This window comes from Artemia franciscana, chromosome 4 (assembly GCF_032884065.1).
Source record: "Artemia franciscana chromosome 4, ASM3288406v1, whole genome shotgun sequence".
Lineage (NCBI taxonomy): Eukaryota > Metazoa > Arthropoda > Branchiopoda > Anostraca > Artemiidae > Artemia > Artemia franciscana.
This window is the reverse complement of record NC_088866.1, coordinates 22,200,101-22,215,717: the sequence shown is the minus strand read 5'-3', so window position 1 is coordinate 22,215,717 and position 15,617 is coordinate 22,200,101. Positions and strand designations below refer to the sequence as shown.

The 15,617-nt window shown below is 34.8% G+C and overlaps 1 protein-coding gene across 1 annotated transcript in view; it reads right to left on the bottom strand.

Annotated features, from left to right (window-relative positions):
* Positions 1–15,617, bottom strand: part of LOC136025725 (uncharacterized) — a 49,080-nt gene that overhangs the window by 16,475 nt on the left and 16,988 nt on the right. The window contains exons 3-8 of the mRNA XM_065701710.1: positions 15,005–15,146; positions 13,429–13,564; positions 8,459–8,762; positions 4,638–4,891; positions 2,799–3,020; positions 1,733–1,982 (exon numbers count right to left, since the gene is read on the bottom strand). Of these exons, the coding sequence (XP_065557782.1) occupies positions 1,733–1,982; positions 2,799–3,020; positions 4,638–4,891; positions 8,459–8,762; positions 13,429–13,564; positions 15,005–15,146 (1,308 nt within the window). The remainder of the gene's footprint in view (positions 1–1,732; positions 1,983–2,798; positions 3,021–4,637; positions 4,892–8,458; positions 8,763–13,428; positions 13,565–15,004; positions 15,147–15,617) is intronic.

The window sequence follows — 15,617 nt, the reverse complement described above, 5'->3', positions numbered from 1 at the left end:
ATGTAGTCGCTATTACAGGCTAGAACGGCCTTTTTGTGACTAATTGATATGTATATGATATAAAGGTTTTAAATAAAAATTTACCTACCTACCTACCTACCTAATCTACGTATTGGAATAGATATTTTTGTTTATCGGACTTTCTTTACGCAATACAGCTTTACTTTTTGTGTCTGTTTAGCACCACCCCAGGTCGGTTTTAGGAATTTCATACAAATGAGCAAGAAGCTACGTATTTGAACAGATATTTTTGTTTATCAGGCTTTCTTTACGCAATACAGCTTTACTTTTTTTATGTTTCAGCACCACCCCAGTTTGGTTATAGGAGTTTCATAAACATGAGCAACAACCTACGTATTTGAACAGATATTTTTTTCTTTATCAGGGTTTCTTTACAAAATACAGCTTATACTTTTTTTTTGTCTGTTTTCGCACCACCCCAGTTTTTAGGAATTTAATACAAATGAGCAAGAACCTACGTATTTGAATATTGGTTATCTGGCTTTCTTTACACAATAAGTCTTTACTTTTTTTGTCTCTTTTAGCACAACCCCAGTTTGGTTTTAGGAATTTCACAAAAACGAGCAGGAACCTACGTATTTGAATAGATAGTTTTTTTTTATCAGGCTTTCATAACACAATATATCTTATACTTTTTTTTGTCTGTTTTCGCACCATCCCAGTTTTTGGGAATTTGATACAAATGAGTAAGAGCCGACATATTTGATCAGATACTTTTGTTTATCAGGTTTTCTTTACACAATTCATCTTTACTGTTTCTTGTGTGTTTTAGCAACACCTCAGTTTGGTATTAGGAATTTCATACAAATGAGTATGAATCTACGCATTTGTTTATCAGGCTTTCTTCACACAACACATCTTGTACTTTTTTTTTTGTCTGTTTTCACACCAACCCAGTTTTTAGGAATTTAATACAAATGAGTAAGAACCGACATATTTGAATAGATACTTTTTATTATCAGGCTTTCTTTAAACAACAATTCTTCCTCTTTTTTGTCCGTTTTCGCACCACCCCAGTTTTTAGGAATTTAATACAAACGGGCAAGAACCAACGCATTTTAACAGATTTTTTGTTTATCATTGTTTTTTTACACAATAAGCCTTTACTTTTTTGTCTGTTTTAGCACCATTCCAGTGCGGTTTTACGAATTTCACACAAATGAGCAAGAACCTACGTATTTGAACACATTTTTTTTCAGACTTTCTTTACACAATACATTTTTACTTTAACTGTATGTTTTCGAACCACCCCAGTTCAGTTTTAAGAATCTCATACAAATGAGCAAGAACCTATGTATTTGAATAGATATTTTTGTTTATCAGGCTTCCTTTACGCAATATATCTTTCTTTTTTTGTCCGCTTTAGTACCACCCAGTACTGTTTTAGGAAATTCATTCAAATGAGAGTGAACCTGGGTCTTTGAACAGCAAAATTGCTGTTGAATATCAAATTAAATTTTACTTTTTGTATTTTCGCTTTTTTCCGCGGCTTCAACTTATCTGTGGGTAAAAATATTTTTTCTTAATAAAGGAAAGATTTTTCTTAATAAACAATTTCTTGATTAGGGAAAATTTCTTCTGTCCAGAGTAAATTCACTGCAGGAGGGTTCAAACTTAAGGTCCAATTTTCAGAGAACGATTGAAATAATTTCACTAGACAATTTACTGATAATGTTTTCTCTCTCCTAACCTTAAGATCAGGAATACATACTGTAACTTTAGCTATAATTCTTGGTGGTGCTGGGCGAGGTGGCACCTTCATGGTTTGGTTAGATGGCGTTCTTCGTTCATCTTTTTCCTTGTAAGTTGGTGGAGAGCGGCGTCTCGGTGTGAACTGTGGCTCCTCCATTGGCTTGACAGCATCAGGGTCAGTGTATGCATATTTTGGTTTTATCTCTCTCATTCCACTAGGCGATATATAGACTTGTTCATATTCAAAGTCTGGACTAATCCGACGTATCCTGGAAAATATTGGGCATTCAGTTGAAATAAAAAAAAATATACTTAGAGATTTTCCAACATTTTCTTTCTCACCCTCTGGCCTTTAAAAACCAATGAAATTTGCTGCAAAAACCCGGGCTAATTCAAAGCGTCTAGCATAAACAAAAGTAACATTTTTGGAATTAATCGAGTGAGAAAAGGTGCGTAAAACACTATATGTGTAAAACTCCATTTCGGAAAAAAGACAAATACCTAAACCAGTTGATTTGGTATGAAAACTTCATTTGCAAGGCAAAAATACATATGAATAGATTTGCCGTTTTATCCATTTGTGTCGCTAAAAGACAATAGGATGGAGAGCCGGACAAACGGAATGTGTAGTAATTTTTCCATCGATCTTAATTACCGCACCATCCAGTCTTCGATCAATTCTGTAAGCAGGGAATATACGCTACCAAATGGAACGTCATCTATGAACATTTTGTGTAACTGCATTAACCTGTTGTCTGCTAAGCGTTTTAAGAGCTCCATCCATCATTTATTAAACCAAGAGTTCGGTGCGACTAAAGAACTAATTTTATGGATTTAGTTCACCCTCACACGCCCAAAAGACTGAATTACAAAAAATAACAAATTAATGTTAACTAGCACAATAATAAAACTGACAAAAATACAATGTTAATAACAATAATACACCTTCTATGTAAATATGTAAAAACATCAGAAAAGCAACAAAGAAATGAAAAGAAAACAATTTAAAAAAACGTTAATCACTTAAAACACTAACAACAATAATGATAGTTATAATGAGATTTTTAATGGTAAAAGTCTTATACCTTTGTTGACTAGGAGTAGAGTCAGAATCAGATTTTAGTGGCTCACGACCTGTAGACGAAGAGTTAATCCTCGTGGCTCTCGTCCTCTGGGTTTTAACAGGTGTCGCATAGAGATCCGTTTCAGTTTTGCTTCTCTCCATAAAATTACTTGATGAGTTCAGCTGCTGCTCACTAGGGAATCGGATGCTTGTTTCGACACGTCTTTCAGGGCTGAACTTATCCCTAGAGATGATAGGAATTCATTTAAAAACGGAAATGAGTATAAACCAGCGCTTGCGACAGCTTTTGCTTTATGTTCTTCCTGATATGTTCTTCCATGAGGAAGCTTCAATATTGCAACAGTTATTTTTAGCCAGCCACGTACACATAGGACCCTCCCTGTCATTCCAGTCACCTTCCCTAAAATATCCATATTTTTATGATTTCCTATATTTTTCAATTTTTCCGTATAATAGATATATTTCTTAGGATTTTCTCAAGCTATCCCCCCCCATCTTAGAAACAAGACGTACTAAGACATATAATACTTAATAAAGACTTATCTTAAGAAAGACTGTATATAAAAATGTTTAAAGGGGATGTTGTTCGTTTATTCTATATCTTAATGTTAACTTCGATTGAAAAAAATATTCACTTAATAAAATTAACCTTAATCATTATGATTATTAATTTTTTTTTTTTCAGAGGGATATTATAACATTCAAACAACAACTACAGCATTTTATTCCTTTTTTTTTCTAACAGCGAATTAATCAGCCCATATTTTGCACAGCGTAAATTACATGAGTACAGTCACGTAGACTAAAAAAAATTAGCAACTAGCAAATCATGAATACAATTTATAAAAGAGTTGTACATACAAACCGGTTCTTATGCTTTAAAAAATTTTATTCTCGAAAAAATCGAATAAGAACTATAACACTAGAAAATGAAAAATATCTCATACCTGGAAATGACTTCGTTTTTTATTTACTTTTATTGACATTTGATATTTTGCGAACTTTCGCAAAACAGTTTTTAAATGTATGTTAGATTTGGTCAACTAATACAATACAAGTAAAGGCTTGCATTTTTCATAAATTTTTCTACTACGGAGGGAGTTTCAGGAGAAGGCGCATCCCAGGGGCGTCATGATCCCGTTACCGATGCGACACACCTAGAGCACACATGATGGGACCCGAAAGATGGTGACTTATGCCTGGCTAGGTCGAAGTCAGGGGAAAGGAAGAATAAATCCCCTTAAGCCCCTGCTTATGGAGGAGTATTTTCAGACCAGTCTTTTCTTTCTAGAAAGTCTACAATGTACAAACTCTCCCACTTTTTTTGCATTCTTGTATAATTCACATATTAATTTTCAATTTTTACTATCTTCCCCCTTCTTCTTCCTGTCCCAAAAATGAAACTTCTAAAAACGTTTCAGATCTGCCTATATTTGGAGTCCCTTAAAGCCTTAACAGCAACATAAAGAACTCCTAATTGCTACCCTATATTACTAGGATATGTAGTTTATATGACATAGTAAGGTTATCTCCTCAATGGCCTAGTACTAAAAGTACTAAACATGCTTTTAGTGTCGTTTCCAAAATATTTATTTTGTATTCATTTACACAATTGGTTTCAAATAGCCCCATGAATGACATTATTACAATTAAAAAAAAATAGAGAAGGTAATGGGCAAAATGGGCCTATGCAAAAAAGAATTTTTTTTATATTTGATAATGACAATATTACTATTATAAAAAATAGAGAAAGTAATAGGCAAAATAGGCCTATGCAAAACAGAATTTTATATTTAGTAATAATATCATTACTATTTTAAAAAAAAATAGAAGGAGATACCTTAAATGAGTCATGCTCTGATACCGTTCTGCTGGTCTTGAGTCAAATTTGAACGAATTTCGGTTCCTATAAGATTTTGAGGGAACAGGTGGTGGATACTTGATAAGATATTCCTTTTTCCATTGGCTGTTTTGACCACGAGGCATAACATTGAACGAATTAGAGCGTTTGACCGCACTCCCACTGAACGGAGCAGAAACTTGAGTGCTTGGTGTTGGAGGAATGATGTTTACAACAGGATTTTTTTGGGGAGTCTAGAACAAAAATAACTTTTAATATACAGAATGCAAGCAAGAAATTGATTCAATAGTTCCAAGCTAGAAGAACTCGCAGTTTTTGGGATATTTAAACACTAAAACTGGTAAATAGCGCTTCAAAAAGAAAATAGCTCTACTTTGAACGATATTTCTACAAAATTTCAAGTGCAGCTGTCTATTCAATGTAAACGCAAATAAACAATTCTGTTTATACACAGGAGGGGAGTAGGTGTGAACTTAGATCAGTGGAATTAACGCAAATTGATTAGGTAGTATAAGAATTAAGGACTGTACTTTATGTTTTTTTCAATACGCATAAACCTACTTCCCCCTCCCCCAGATACAAATCAATTCAAATATATGCGATGTCATTATTTACTTGCAGTATAAGAAAAAAGAAATCAAAGCATACAGTTTTGCGCAAGTTTTAAATCAGTGACAAGGGTTTATAAATTTCAAGCAGATAATAAATAATACCGTCGAATTAATTTATGAATAATGTGAAAAACAAAGAGCAATTATAGACCCACATACACACCCAACCGACCAAATTTATTCTACGATCTGAAATATAAATAATTGCATAAAAAGCGCAATTGCTGCCAATAATTGAAAACACAAACTGTTTCTAGCAAAGAAAATGTTACCCCGCCCCCCTTCTTTACTTTCGAGTTCCAACATGTGAAGGTGACTCCATATCTGATTATCTACCACTTGAATATAAGAGTATACTCGATTTTCTTGAATTGAAGAAATCATAACGTTTTAAAAATAGGCCTATGCAAAACAGGATTTTTGTAATAAGAAAAGAAGAAAAATTAACAATAAGAGATTAATCAGCCTAAGATATTGGCAAAATAGTATAATTAAATTATTTTGATGTCAAGAATGTAAATTCACAGTCTGCCAGCTTGCACATTCTCGTATGCCACTCCACTGAGGATCTTGATCATTAAATCCTGTCCCATTGGCAATCAGAATCCTGATTTCATAAATTTTCTTCCATAATTTAAAATTCATAAAAAACTGACTATATAAACTTTCTTTCTGACAAAAACTGACAAAAAACTGATTCTATTAGCTTTCGTCCTGACGATACCTGACAGAAAACTGATTTTATAAACTTTCGTCCTGACGAAAACTGAAGAAAAACATATTTTATAAATTTCCGTTCTGATGAAAACTGACAAGAAACTGATTTTATAAGTTTTCGTTCTGACGAAAACTAACAAAAAGCTCATTTTATAAATTTCTGTTCTGATGAAAACTGACAAGAAACTGATTTTATAAGCTTTCGTTCTGACAAAAACTAACAAAAGCGTCTCAACTACTGATAACCAAAATGATCAACCTCGGGCACATGATGTGGCCAGAAACTACACCGAACAGAACAGGTACCGAGCTGACCTTACATGTCTCAATACCACATTTGTACCCAAGTGGGAGAATGTCTGCCTGACCAAAACCATGAGAGATAACTGTCGACTCTTCTCGGATATTCTTAGCGCCTCTGTTGGCACAGAAGGACATTTTATTATTTTTGAACCCAAAACTAAGTGAAACAAATGTTCTCTATTCTAGTTTTTATCAAGCTTGAAGATTATTGACTTAAATTACTGGCTAAGTCTTAAACAATAAAATAAATTGACATTATCAAGATAAAAGAAGAGACGGAGTCGACAGATCTCAGGCCCCGCTCATCTCTCTCCAATACTTCTCTTATTACAAACTGTGGCTCCGTTTCTATATTTAACTGGGATAAATCTGGGTTTGCTACTCCCTCTCAATTTCTTAATATACCAGTATAGTTTTGGACAATTTTTACAGTCTGGCTGCATTTTCCAAATCTTCACTAATTTTATCTTTGGCCTATACTTCACCACCTTAATTCTTACTCTGGTCGTTTTCCCTACATCCTTTACATTCTGCTTATTCTTGTATGATCTAGTAGATACTGTAAAATTTAACTAACTTTGTAGGCATAATTTTAATTTTTTTGACCAATTTCATTTATCATCCTTAGAGAGTGAGACAAACACTTGTGGTTTCAATTCATAACTTACAGGATGGGGATTGTTGGAGACATTCCTGGAATTTACAAGCTTTGATGTCAGCTTTACTACATTAACTCCAACCCTCTAAAGTAATCTTGTTTCAATACAACACTAATTATCAAAACTATATGTTAATGCTAACTGTCTGTTTTCTATATAATCAGTGCTTCCACTTTTATTTTCTGACGATCTGTAAAACCTGGGGAATTTTCGGTAGAAAACCAGCAGGTAGCTCTTAGCCTGAGTGCTGTGTGCCGATTTTCTTACGAAAATATTTTCGAAATCTCTCTTTTTTTGGTTGGGAGATGAATTGGGAAATCGGCAGAAGAGGAAACACTATTTATAATATAAAATTCAATACGATATTTTGAGAAAGAGTCCACAGTGTTTACCTTGGAGGCAAAGAAGGTTATGGGCACATGAATTTAATGCGCCTCGATCTAAACGCATAATTACTCACACCAAAGGTAGAATAGAAACACTCTAGTATTTTTCAAAAGTATGTGTACGACAAACTCTTTGACAAATTTTAAAAATAATAGTCATTTTTTTGGAATACGAGAAAGAAGTATCTCCTCCCAAAAAAATCCTGAAAAGCAAGATTACAGCTTCGTTTTGACATGTCTTTTACAAATTTTTAAAATAATAATCATTTTTATGGAATATGAAAAAGAAGTACCCCTTCCCGAAAAATCTCCAAAAGTAAAAATAGAACTTCGTTTTGACATATCTTTTACAAATTTTAAAAATAATACAGATTTTTTTGGAATACGACAAAGAAGTACCTCCTCCCAAAAAAATCCTCAAAAGCAAGAATAGAGCTTCCTTTTGCATGTCTTTCACAAATTTTAAAAATAATAATCATTTTTTTGGAATACGACAAAGAAGTATCCCCTCCCAAAAATCCTCAAAAGAAAGAATAGAGCTTCGTTCTGACATGTCTTTTACAAATGTTAAAAATAATAATAATTTTTTTGGAATATGACAAAGAAGCACCCCCTCCCGAAATTTAAAAAATAATAATCATTTTTTTGGAATACGACAAAGAAGTACCCCCTCCCCAAAAAAATCCTCAAAAACAAGAATAGAGCTTCGTTTTGACATGTAATATCCACCTATAGCTAGCCAGTTGTCTCCCGTGAGAAAATATCCTAGCTATACTCATGGCTACAATGGATAAACAGATATTAGAAAAATATATAAGTTTTTTTAGTTACACTATTTTTGCATAATTTGTATAAATTCTACATTTTTAGTTTTAATGACAGTAAACCCTAATGTTCTTCAGAAAAATTTTTATTTTGCTCTTTTTTTCTGAAAATAGTTGAAACAGTGACTGGCAAAAAAAATATTGTTTCTTCCGGTCTCTGAAGAAAATTGAACTTCTAAGGTGTCGTAACAAAGCAAAAAAAAGGAAAAAAAAAGAAGTCCAAGGCCTCAAGATACCAGGAACAATAAATTAAGATCAAAATAATTAAAAACTTCCTTTATAAAATTGTAAAATATCTACCTTATTCTTTCTTGGACTTGTTGTCTTTCTGGAGGGAGATAATTCCCTTGGAAAGAATTTATTTTCTGGACCAATGGGTAAAACCTGAATTCTATCCCCAATTTTCCATGGGCTCATTAGCCTTGGAATATCATCATTTCCATCCTTACTTGTTGTATGCACTGTGGATGGTATCTTCTGGCCATATTGGGGAGCAGGGGGAGGAGATGGTATGCATGGTGGCTCAGGCACCTTCTCCTCTTTCTTTGATTTCATTGTGATATTAATACCTGGGCTGTCAGAGTTTCTTCTCTCGGCGGGTTCACTAGAAGCAAAGTATATTTACAAGGGGTATCCTCGTCAATTCCATGTAGACTATTTTTTTTAATCACACTTGGATCACTATCATTACTGCCTAACAGAACTGACAATTTTAAAACCAAGACCATTTTCTAGTCATTATCGTAATTACTCAGATCACTTTGCAACCCTATATAAAGAAGAAGTTGGAACTGGGGGTGTGTATTTGCGACTTAGAAATGAAAAACCATGTCGAAAATTGCAGCTCCACTAAGTGTATCGCTTATGTTACAAATTCAAACGATACAAATACGATGTTTTAAAATTAAAGCTTCAGATACATAACTTTGAATATAAAACGAAACAAGAGGGTTACGTGGAATCAAAGGTCCAAAGAAAGACATTTTCTATCATAAAATACCTCTCACCACTGCTAAATTATAATATAAGAGTTTAATTTTATAATCCCAGAGAAATAGTACGTAAAGTGAAAATACTTCTATTAACTACTACCACCAACTGACAGCACCACCTACCTGTCTGAGGCTGACACGGCTACGGACACTCCTTCTCCATTCCAATCTATTCAATCTATCCAATCCCATCCCAATCTATTCTCTTTACGCCCTCCTAAGAAGCTCCCATTAATATAGGACATAAATAGCAAGTAAAGTGAAAATACTTCTATTAACTAACACTAGCAACTGACTGCACCACCAAAATTTATGAGGCTGACACAGCTACGCACACTCCTTCTCTATCACGATCTATTCAAAGCCTCCCTCTTTACACCCTCCTAAGAAGTTCCCATTTTTCTTAAATCTTTCCTAAAGATATCCTGTCTCCCCATTTCGGGACGAACTACTTTTCATACTGGTAAATAATAAAGATTTACTAATGTTTTTTGATAAATTACTTTTTTTTTATAAAAACTAGGCATAAAATGTCATAAGGGGCAAAATTTTATAACAAGAATCGCTGATGATCGTAAGGAAAAGTAGAGCTAACTTATTTTCATCAACACAGTGAAGCTGAACTAGAAATACAATGCAGAGAGATAAAAAAAAGAAGAAATCAAACATTCACTAAGTATAAACAAGAGCTAAGAGCTCATATGGCACTTGTGACGAGGTCGGAAGAGCCAAGAGCTCATATGGCATGAGCTCTAGCAAAATTCTAAGAATCAATGGATCGACTTAAAAGGAAAATCAGAGGCTTAATACCGGTCAGGATTTAAAATAAGAGCTCTGAGACACGAGGTCCTTCTAAATATCAAATTCATTTAGATCTGATCACCCATTTGTACGTTAAAAATACCTCACTTTTTCTAATTTTTCCTTTCCCTTTAGCCCCAAAGATGGTTGAATCGGGGAAAACAAATTTATTAAGTCAATTCGTGCAGGTCCCTGAAACGTCTACCAATTTTTATCGTCCTAGCAAGTCCAGAAGCACCAAACTCGCCAAAGCCCTGGACCTTCCCCCCTAACTCCCCCAAAGAGAGCGGATCGTTCCAGTTACGTCAATCACGTATCTGTGCCATTTGCTTATTCTACACATCAAGTTTACTCCCGATCCCCTCCACTCTAAGCGTTTTACAAGATTTCCAATTTTCCCCTCCAACTTCCCCCAATGTAACCAGATCTGGTCAGGATTTAAAATAAGAGCTCTGAGACATGAATTCCTTCTAAATATTAAATTTTATTGAGATCCGGTCACACGTCCGTAAGTTAAAAATACCTCAGTTTTTCGAATTTTCAGAATTAACATCCCCCCAATTCCCCCAAAGAGAGCATATTCAGTCCGTTTATGTCAACCACGTATCTAGGACTAGTGCTTATTCTTCCCACCAGGTTTCATCCCGATGTCTCCACTCTAAGTGTTTTCCAAGATTTCCCGTCTCCCCCTCCAAACCCCCCCAATACCACTGGATAGGTAGGGAATTAAAATAAGAGCTCTGGCACATGAGGTCCTTCTAAAAATCAAATTTCCTTAAGATCTGACCAACCGTTCGTAAGTTAGAAATACCTCATTTTTTCTAATTATTCCGAATTACCAAATTAGGTCCCCCCCCCACAACACCCCCAAAGAGAGTAAATCTAGTCTGGTTATGTCAATGACGTATCTAGGACTTTAGCTCATTCTTCCCACCAAGTTTCATCCTGATCTCTCCACTCTAAGCGTTTCCCAAGATTTCCAGCCCCCCCCCCAAATCCTCCCCATGACACTGAATCCGGCAAAGGATTTGAAATAAGAGGTCTGAGTTACGAGGTTATTCTGAATATCAAATTTCATTAAGATCCAATAACTCGTTCGTAAGTTAAAAACACCTCATTTTTCAAATTTTTAACATTTTTCTAATAAATGCTAAGTTCAAGTACGGTGAAAGTTTGCCCCATAGCCTGTAAAAAAGCTGGCTGGTTTCAAGTCCATATCCGGGGGGGGAGTTTTGACCCTCCCATCCAAATTTTTTGTCCTACTTGTTAAAACGTAACAAAAAATACATATAAGCAAATTTTTCATGCGTTTTTTAGAGGTCTTTTAGTATATCCCTTCCCCAGCAGGCAGCGCAATAGTGCAATGTCTAGGCTACAAAGAGACTTGAAAATGTTAGTTAGTCCTTGTTGATCATTCTATGTTGACCATTCAAAGCGTTGGCCCCTTTTTCAAGTCAAAAAGGAGCCAACCGATTTGTTTTTCTTTTCTACATTTGAATTAATTTAAATCATTATTTGAGTGTTACAAATCCTTTCTAAAATGCAAAAGAAACCCGTCTCTGTTGAAATTCACATTGCCATCCGCATTTTGAATATCCAAACGTAAATATGATACAAAATAAACATATTTTCTCTCTATTTGGTTGCTACATTATAAGAGAAATGTAACTTAATGGTTTAATTCAACTTCATTAGAAAATGTTTTTTTTTTGGAAGATTAATTCATTGAAAAATATATACAAATATGTTAATTTTAAAATGTAAAACTGCGCACACTTCTCCTCCAATCCAATCTGTTCAAGGTTTCACTGTTTACTCCCTCTAATAAAGTCCCAATTCTCTTTAAATTCTTCCTTGTGATCTAGCCCTGTAATATTCCTATAACGTCCTAGAACGTCCTATACCGCCCTTTTTTTGTTCGACCCCATGTGGATAGCCACAAAGCATAGTTTTTAGCACCCCTTCACTATTTTCTTAGAAAAAAAAACCCAGAGTCGAATACACGCCAGATGGGGGGGGGGAGCTGAGACATTAAATTAGGTCAATTTCAAATACTACTACTGGATAAAGCCACGCAAAAAGACCACCATTTATAACTTAGCAACACCGCAACTTATCTTCAGAAATAGCGTCATGTATGCCCCTACATTTGGCATGGGCCACAACAATAAACGCATCATTAAGTTATGTGTTAAACAGTAAAAGTGAAAACATTAAGACTCCCCCAGAATGATACAAATTTTACCTTAAAAGCTGAGTCAGTAGCAATCGTTTCCGGTATCTACCTCTTGGCCTAGGAAAATCTCAAAAGCCTTAAGTTACTGAGTTTACTTCTACTCATTCAACTATGAAATAAGTGTTTGGGCCTACTCATCTGAAAATAAAGGCGTATCCAGGGAAGGGGAGAGCACCGAGTTTTAACCCCCCACCTCCAGAATTTTTACCGAACTCCTAAAAACGTAACAACAATGCATATAAGCAAATATTTGATACGTTTTTTAAAGATTTTTTTTTGTAAATTGCCCCCAAGATAAATACCCCCCCCCCCAAAAAAAAAAACACTTGGTAACGCCTTGCTAAAAATATTACTTCTTAATATCTATATATATAAAAATAAGTTGTCTGTGTGTCTGTCGAGTGACGTCATGTTTGAGTGTCGACTGACGTCATGTTTGTCAACTGACGAAATTACAGACCGGGACATCGGGACACAAATGACGACCGGGACATAGGGAATATAAATGACGACCGGGACACAGGGAATATAAATGAAGACCAGGACACTCAAAGAGAAATTACAGACCGGGACACCGGAACACAAATGACGACCGGGACACAGGGAATATAAATGACGACCGCGACACTCAAAGAGAAATTACAGACTGGGACACCGGGACACAAATGACGACCGGGACACAGGGAAACAACTACAACGGGGACGCCGGGGGGCACAGGGGGATATATAAATGACGACGGGGAAACAGGGAATGTTCGATTAGCAATCACCATCAACAAAGCTCAAGGGCAATCATTGTAAACCAGAAAATATATTTATATGCACAGATAATGGGACAGCCAAGAATGTTGTATATTCGCAAGTTTTACGTAGTTAAAAATATAAATATAACTATCTATATTCACAGGTGGGACACAGGGTCACAACTACAATGGCGCGTAACTAATATGGCACGTAACGACTTACGCGCGCGGGGGGGGGGGTGCAAAGCACCTCCACCAACTAGGTGTTGGGGTGGCGTGAATCGCCACCCCAACAGCTAGTATGATATAAAAGTGGCCATGACACGGGGCACTATCTGTGCTTATATTACATATTACAAGCTTTAACAAGTTGTGAAAAAAAAAACGAAAAAAAAAAAACCCAATTCTTTGGACAGACGGGTAATTAATCATTATATAAAAATTTCATTGACGAAAATAATTAAAATGTTTCTTGTTAAGACTGGAGAGGGAACTTACTGTGAAGATTCGCTACCAAAATGACTTTCAAGCCACTTAGAGGTCTCTAGTTTCCTCGTTTCTTCTTCCTCGTCCAAATCAAGCGGTTTTTGGGTTAGAGCATCTTTTCTCTCAGGGGTTGGCTCCCTTTGTCTACCTATAATTAATCAACTATTTATTATATTTTTTCATTATTGCTGATTGTGTTTATTTCTTAATATGTATATTATGATGCACTATCCTTATTATTTTATACTATGCATTTAATATGTATTTATGGATTATTTTAATATTTACACATTATTTATTATTTATGTTGTTTCTGTATTATATATTATATATTGATATGTATTAGTATATATTTTTATCAAACACTCTATTATATATATTATATTACTATGTTTTGACTCTATGTTCATTACTATGTTTTGTTGTAACTCTATTGCTATGTTTATCGTTATGTTTTTTCTTGCTTAATTTATCGGGAAAAGAAGTTGAACAGCGCCACCATAAATTCAATTGGTTTTATTTAACACAGTTGAAATGTTGAATAAAGCCTACATCCAAAATAACTTAATACTGTCTGATTACAGGAACAAAACAAAAAATAGGCAATAGAGAACAATAGGATTGAATAGTAAACTATTTAAATCTTTGTCTCTTTTATATTCAAACTATTTAATATTACCTTTTTTATTGTTAAAATTAATATACCAACATAAGAATGAACTGAATGTGTATGGCTTCGCAACACAAGAATGCAATGAATGTGTTTGAGCAAAATTTTCTGTAAAAAAATGTATTAGAATAAATTGCATTCACCTTAAATCTAACCTGTAAATACAATAAATGCACAATATTAAGAGAAGCTTCATTCTCACTGTCGAGGAAGAGCAGTTAGCATTGCCGGGCAATGTTTCAAGGAAGCAACTAGAGTACCTATGGCATCACATCCCTCTAGTTGAGCCTCTCACTCTTAGCAGAGACGTCAAGAAGGACCAAATAAAAATGGTTAAGCCTAGTGAAATGAGAACTCGAGCCTATTGGGGGTTCTCATGGACCAAAAAAATCCAAGCGATTTTCAATCCTGGGCAAGCTGAAACGCCCGATTCCCATCAGAAATTAAAACAGTGTAGAGGGTGTAGTCGTTGAGTGTAGATGGGGTAAAGCTGACCTTTATCAATGTTGAGAAAACATAGCCCCCCTCCCCCCCCGGGTACGACCTTGATGATAAAAAACGTCGATTCATAGAATTTGTAAAAGTAAGGGGATTTTTATAAGATTAAAACAACAAACATTGTAAGTAAATCCTGCCCTGTCCTGCAAATTATGAATTCAGCCCTATCTCCATTGCTTTATTTTAAATTTTTAAGAAACAAAAAAAAGTAGAAAACTCATCAGCTTATCTCCAGACGGATAAAATAATAAATATGGTGCTGTTTGTAAGAAAAAAAGGTTCTCATCTTACCTGCGCGATAAACACAAGTACTTCACCTGCTCAAAGAAATGAGCTTAGTAAAATTCAGAGAGCAGAGTGTAAGTACTGGTTATGTTATAAAGATGAATAATAGAAAACACAAAAGATAATCAAATTTACCTTCAATTGGACTTTTTGTTTTGTCTTGAATTTGCCTAGTCCGACGAACTCTGTCGGAGAGATATTCCCATTGACCATCGTCTGCAACTTTATCACGAACATGAGCGCCATCTACTTTAGTTGTTTTTGCCACATAGTCAATCTGAAAAGCAAAACCTTAAGGCTATTTAAAATACGACATAACAAAAAATGCTTATGTATTCACTAAATATTTTAATTTTAAGATTCTATTTTACCATTTTCTTTTTTACATTTAGGTACCCTATAAATTAGCACGATTTATAAGTGGAAGAACAGGTTAGATTAGAATAAAAAAAATTCAAACTTCTCGTATATAAGGGAAACATAAATTTCCTGAAAATCCTGTAACTAGTGCATTATTGAATTAAGCGATGGAGAATTATACGAGGGGTAGAGTATTATGAAGGAAGATTTATATGGGCAGCGAGTTACGTGAGTAGTGAGATGTGCAGTGGTTTCTTGCGAGGTGACATAGGGTGTTGTGGGGGAGTGTGCGGTTACCACATTACCAATGACCAAGACTTGAAAACCTGAAAAAAAACTATACGATGGACTATTTAAAGAGGAAATATTAAAGCTGATCAGAAGTCTC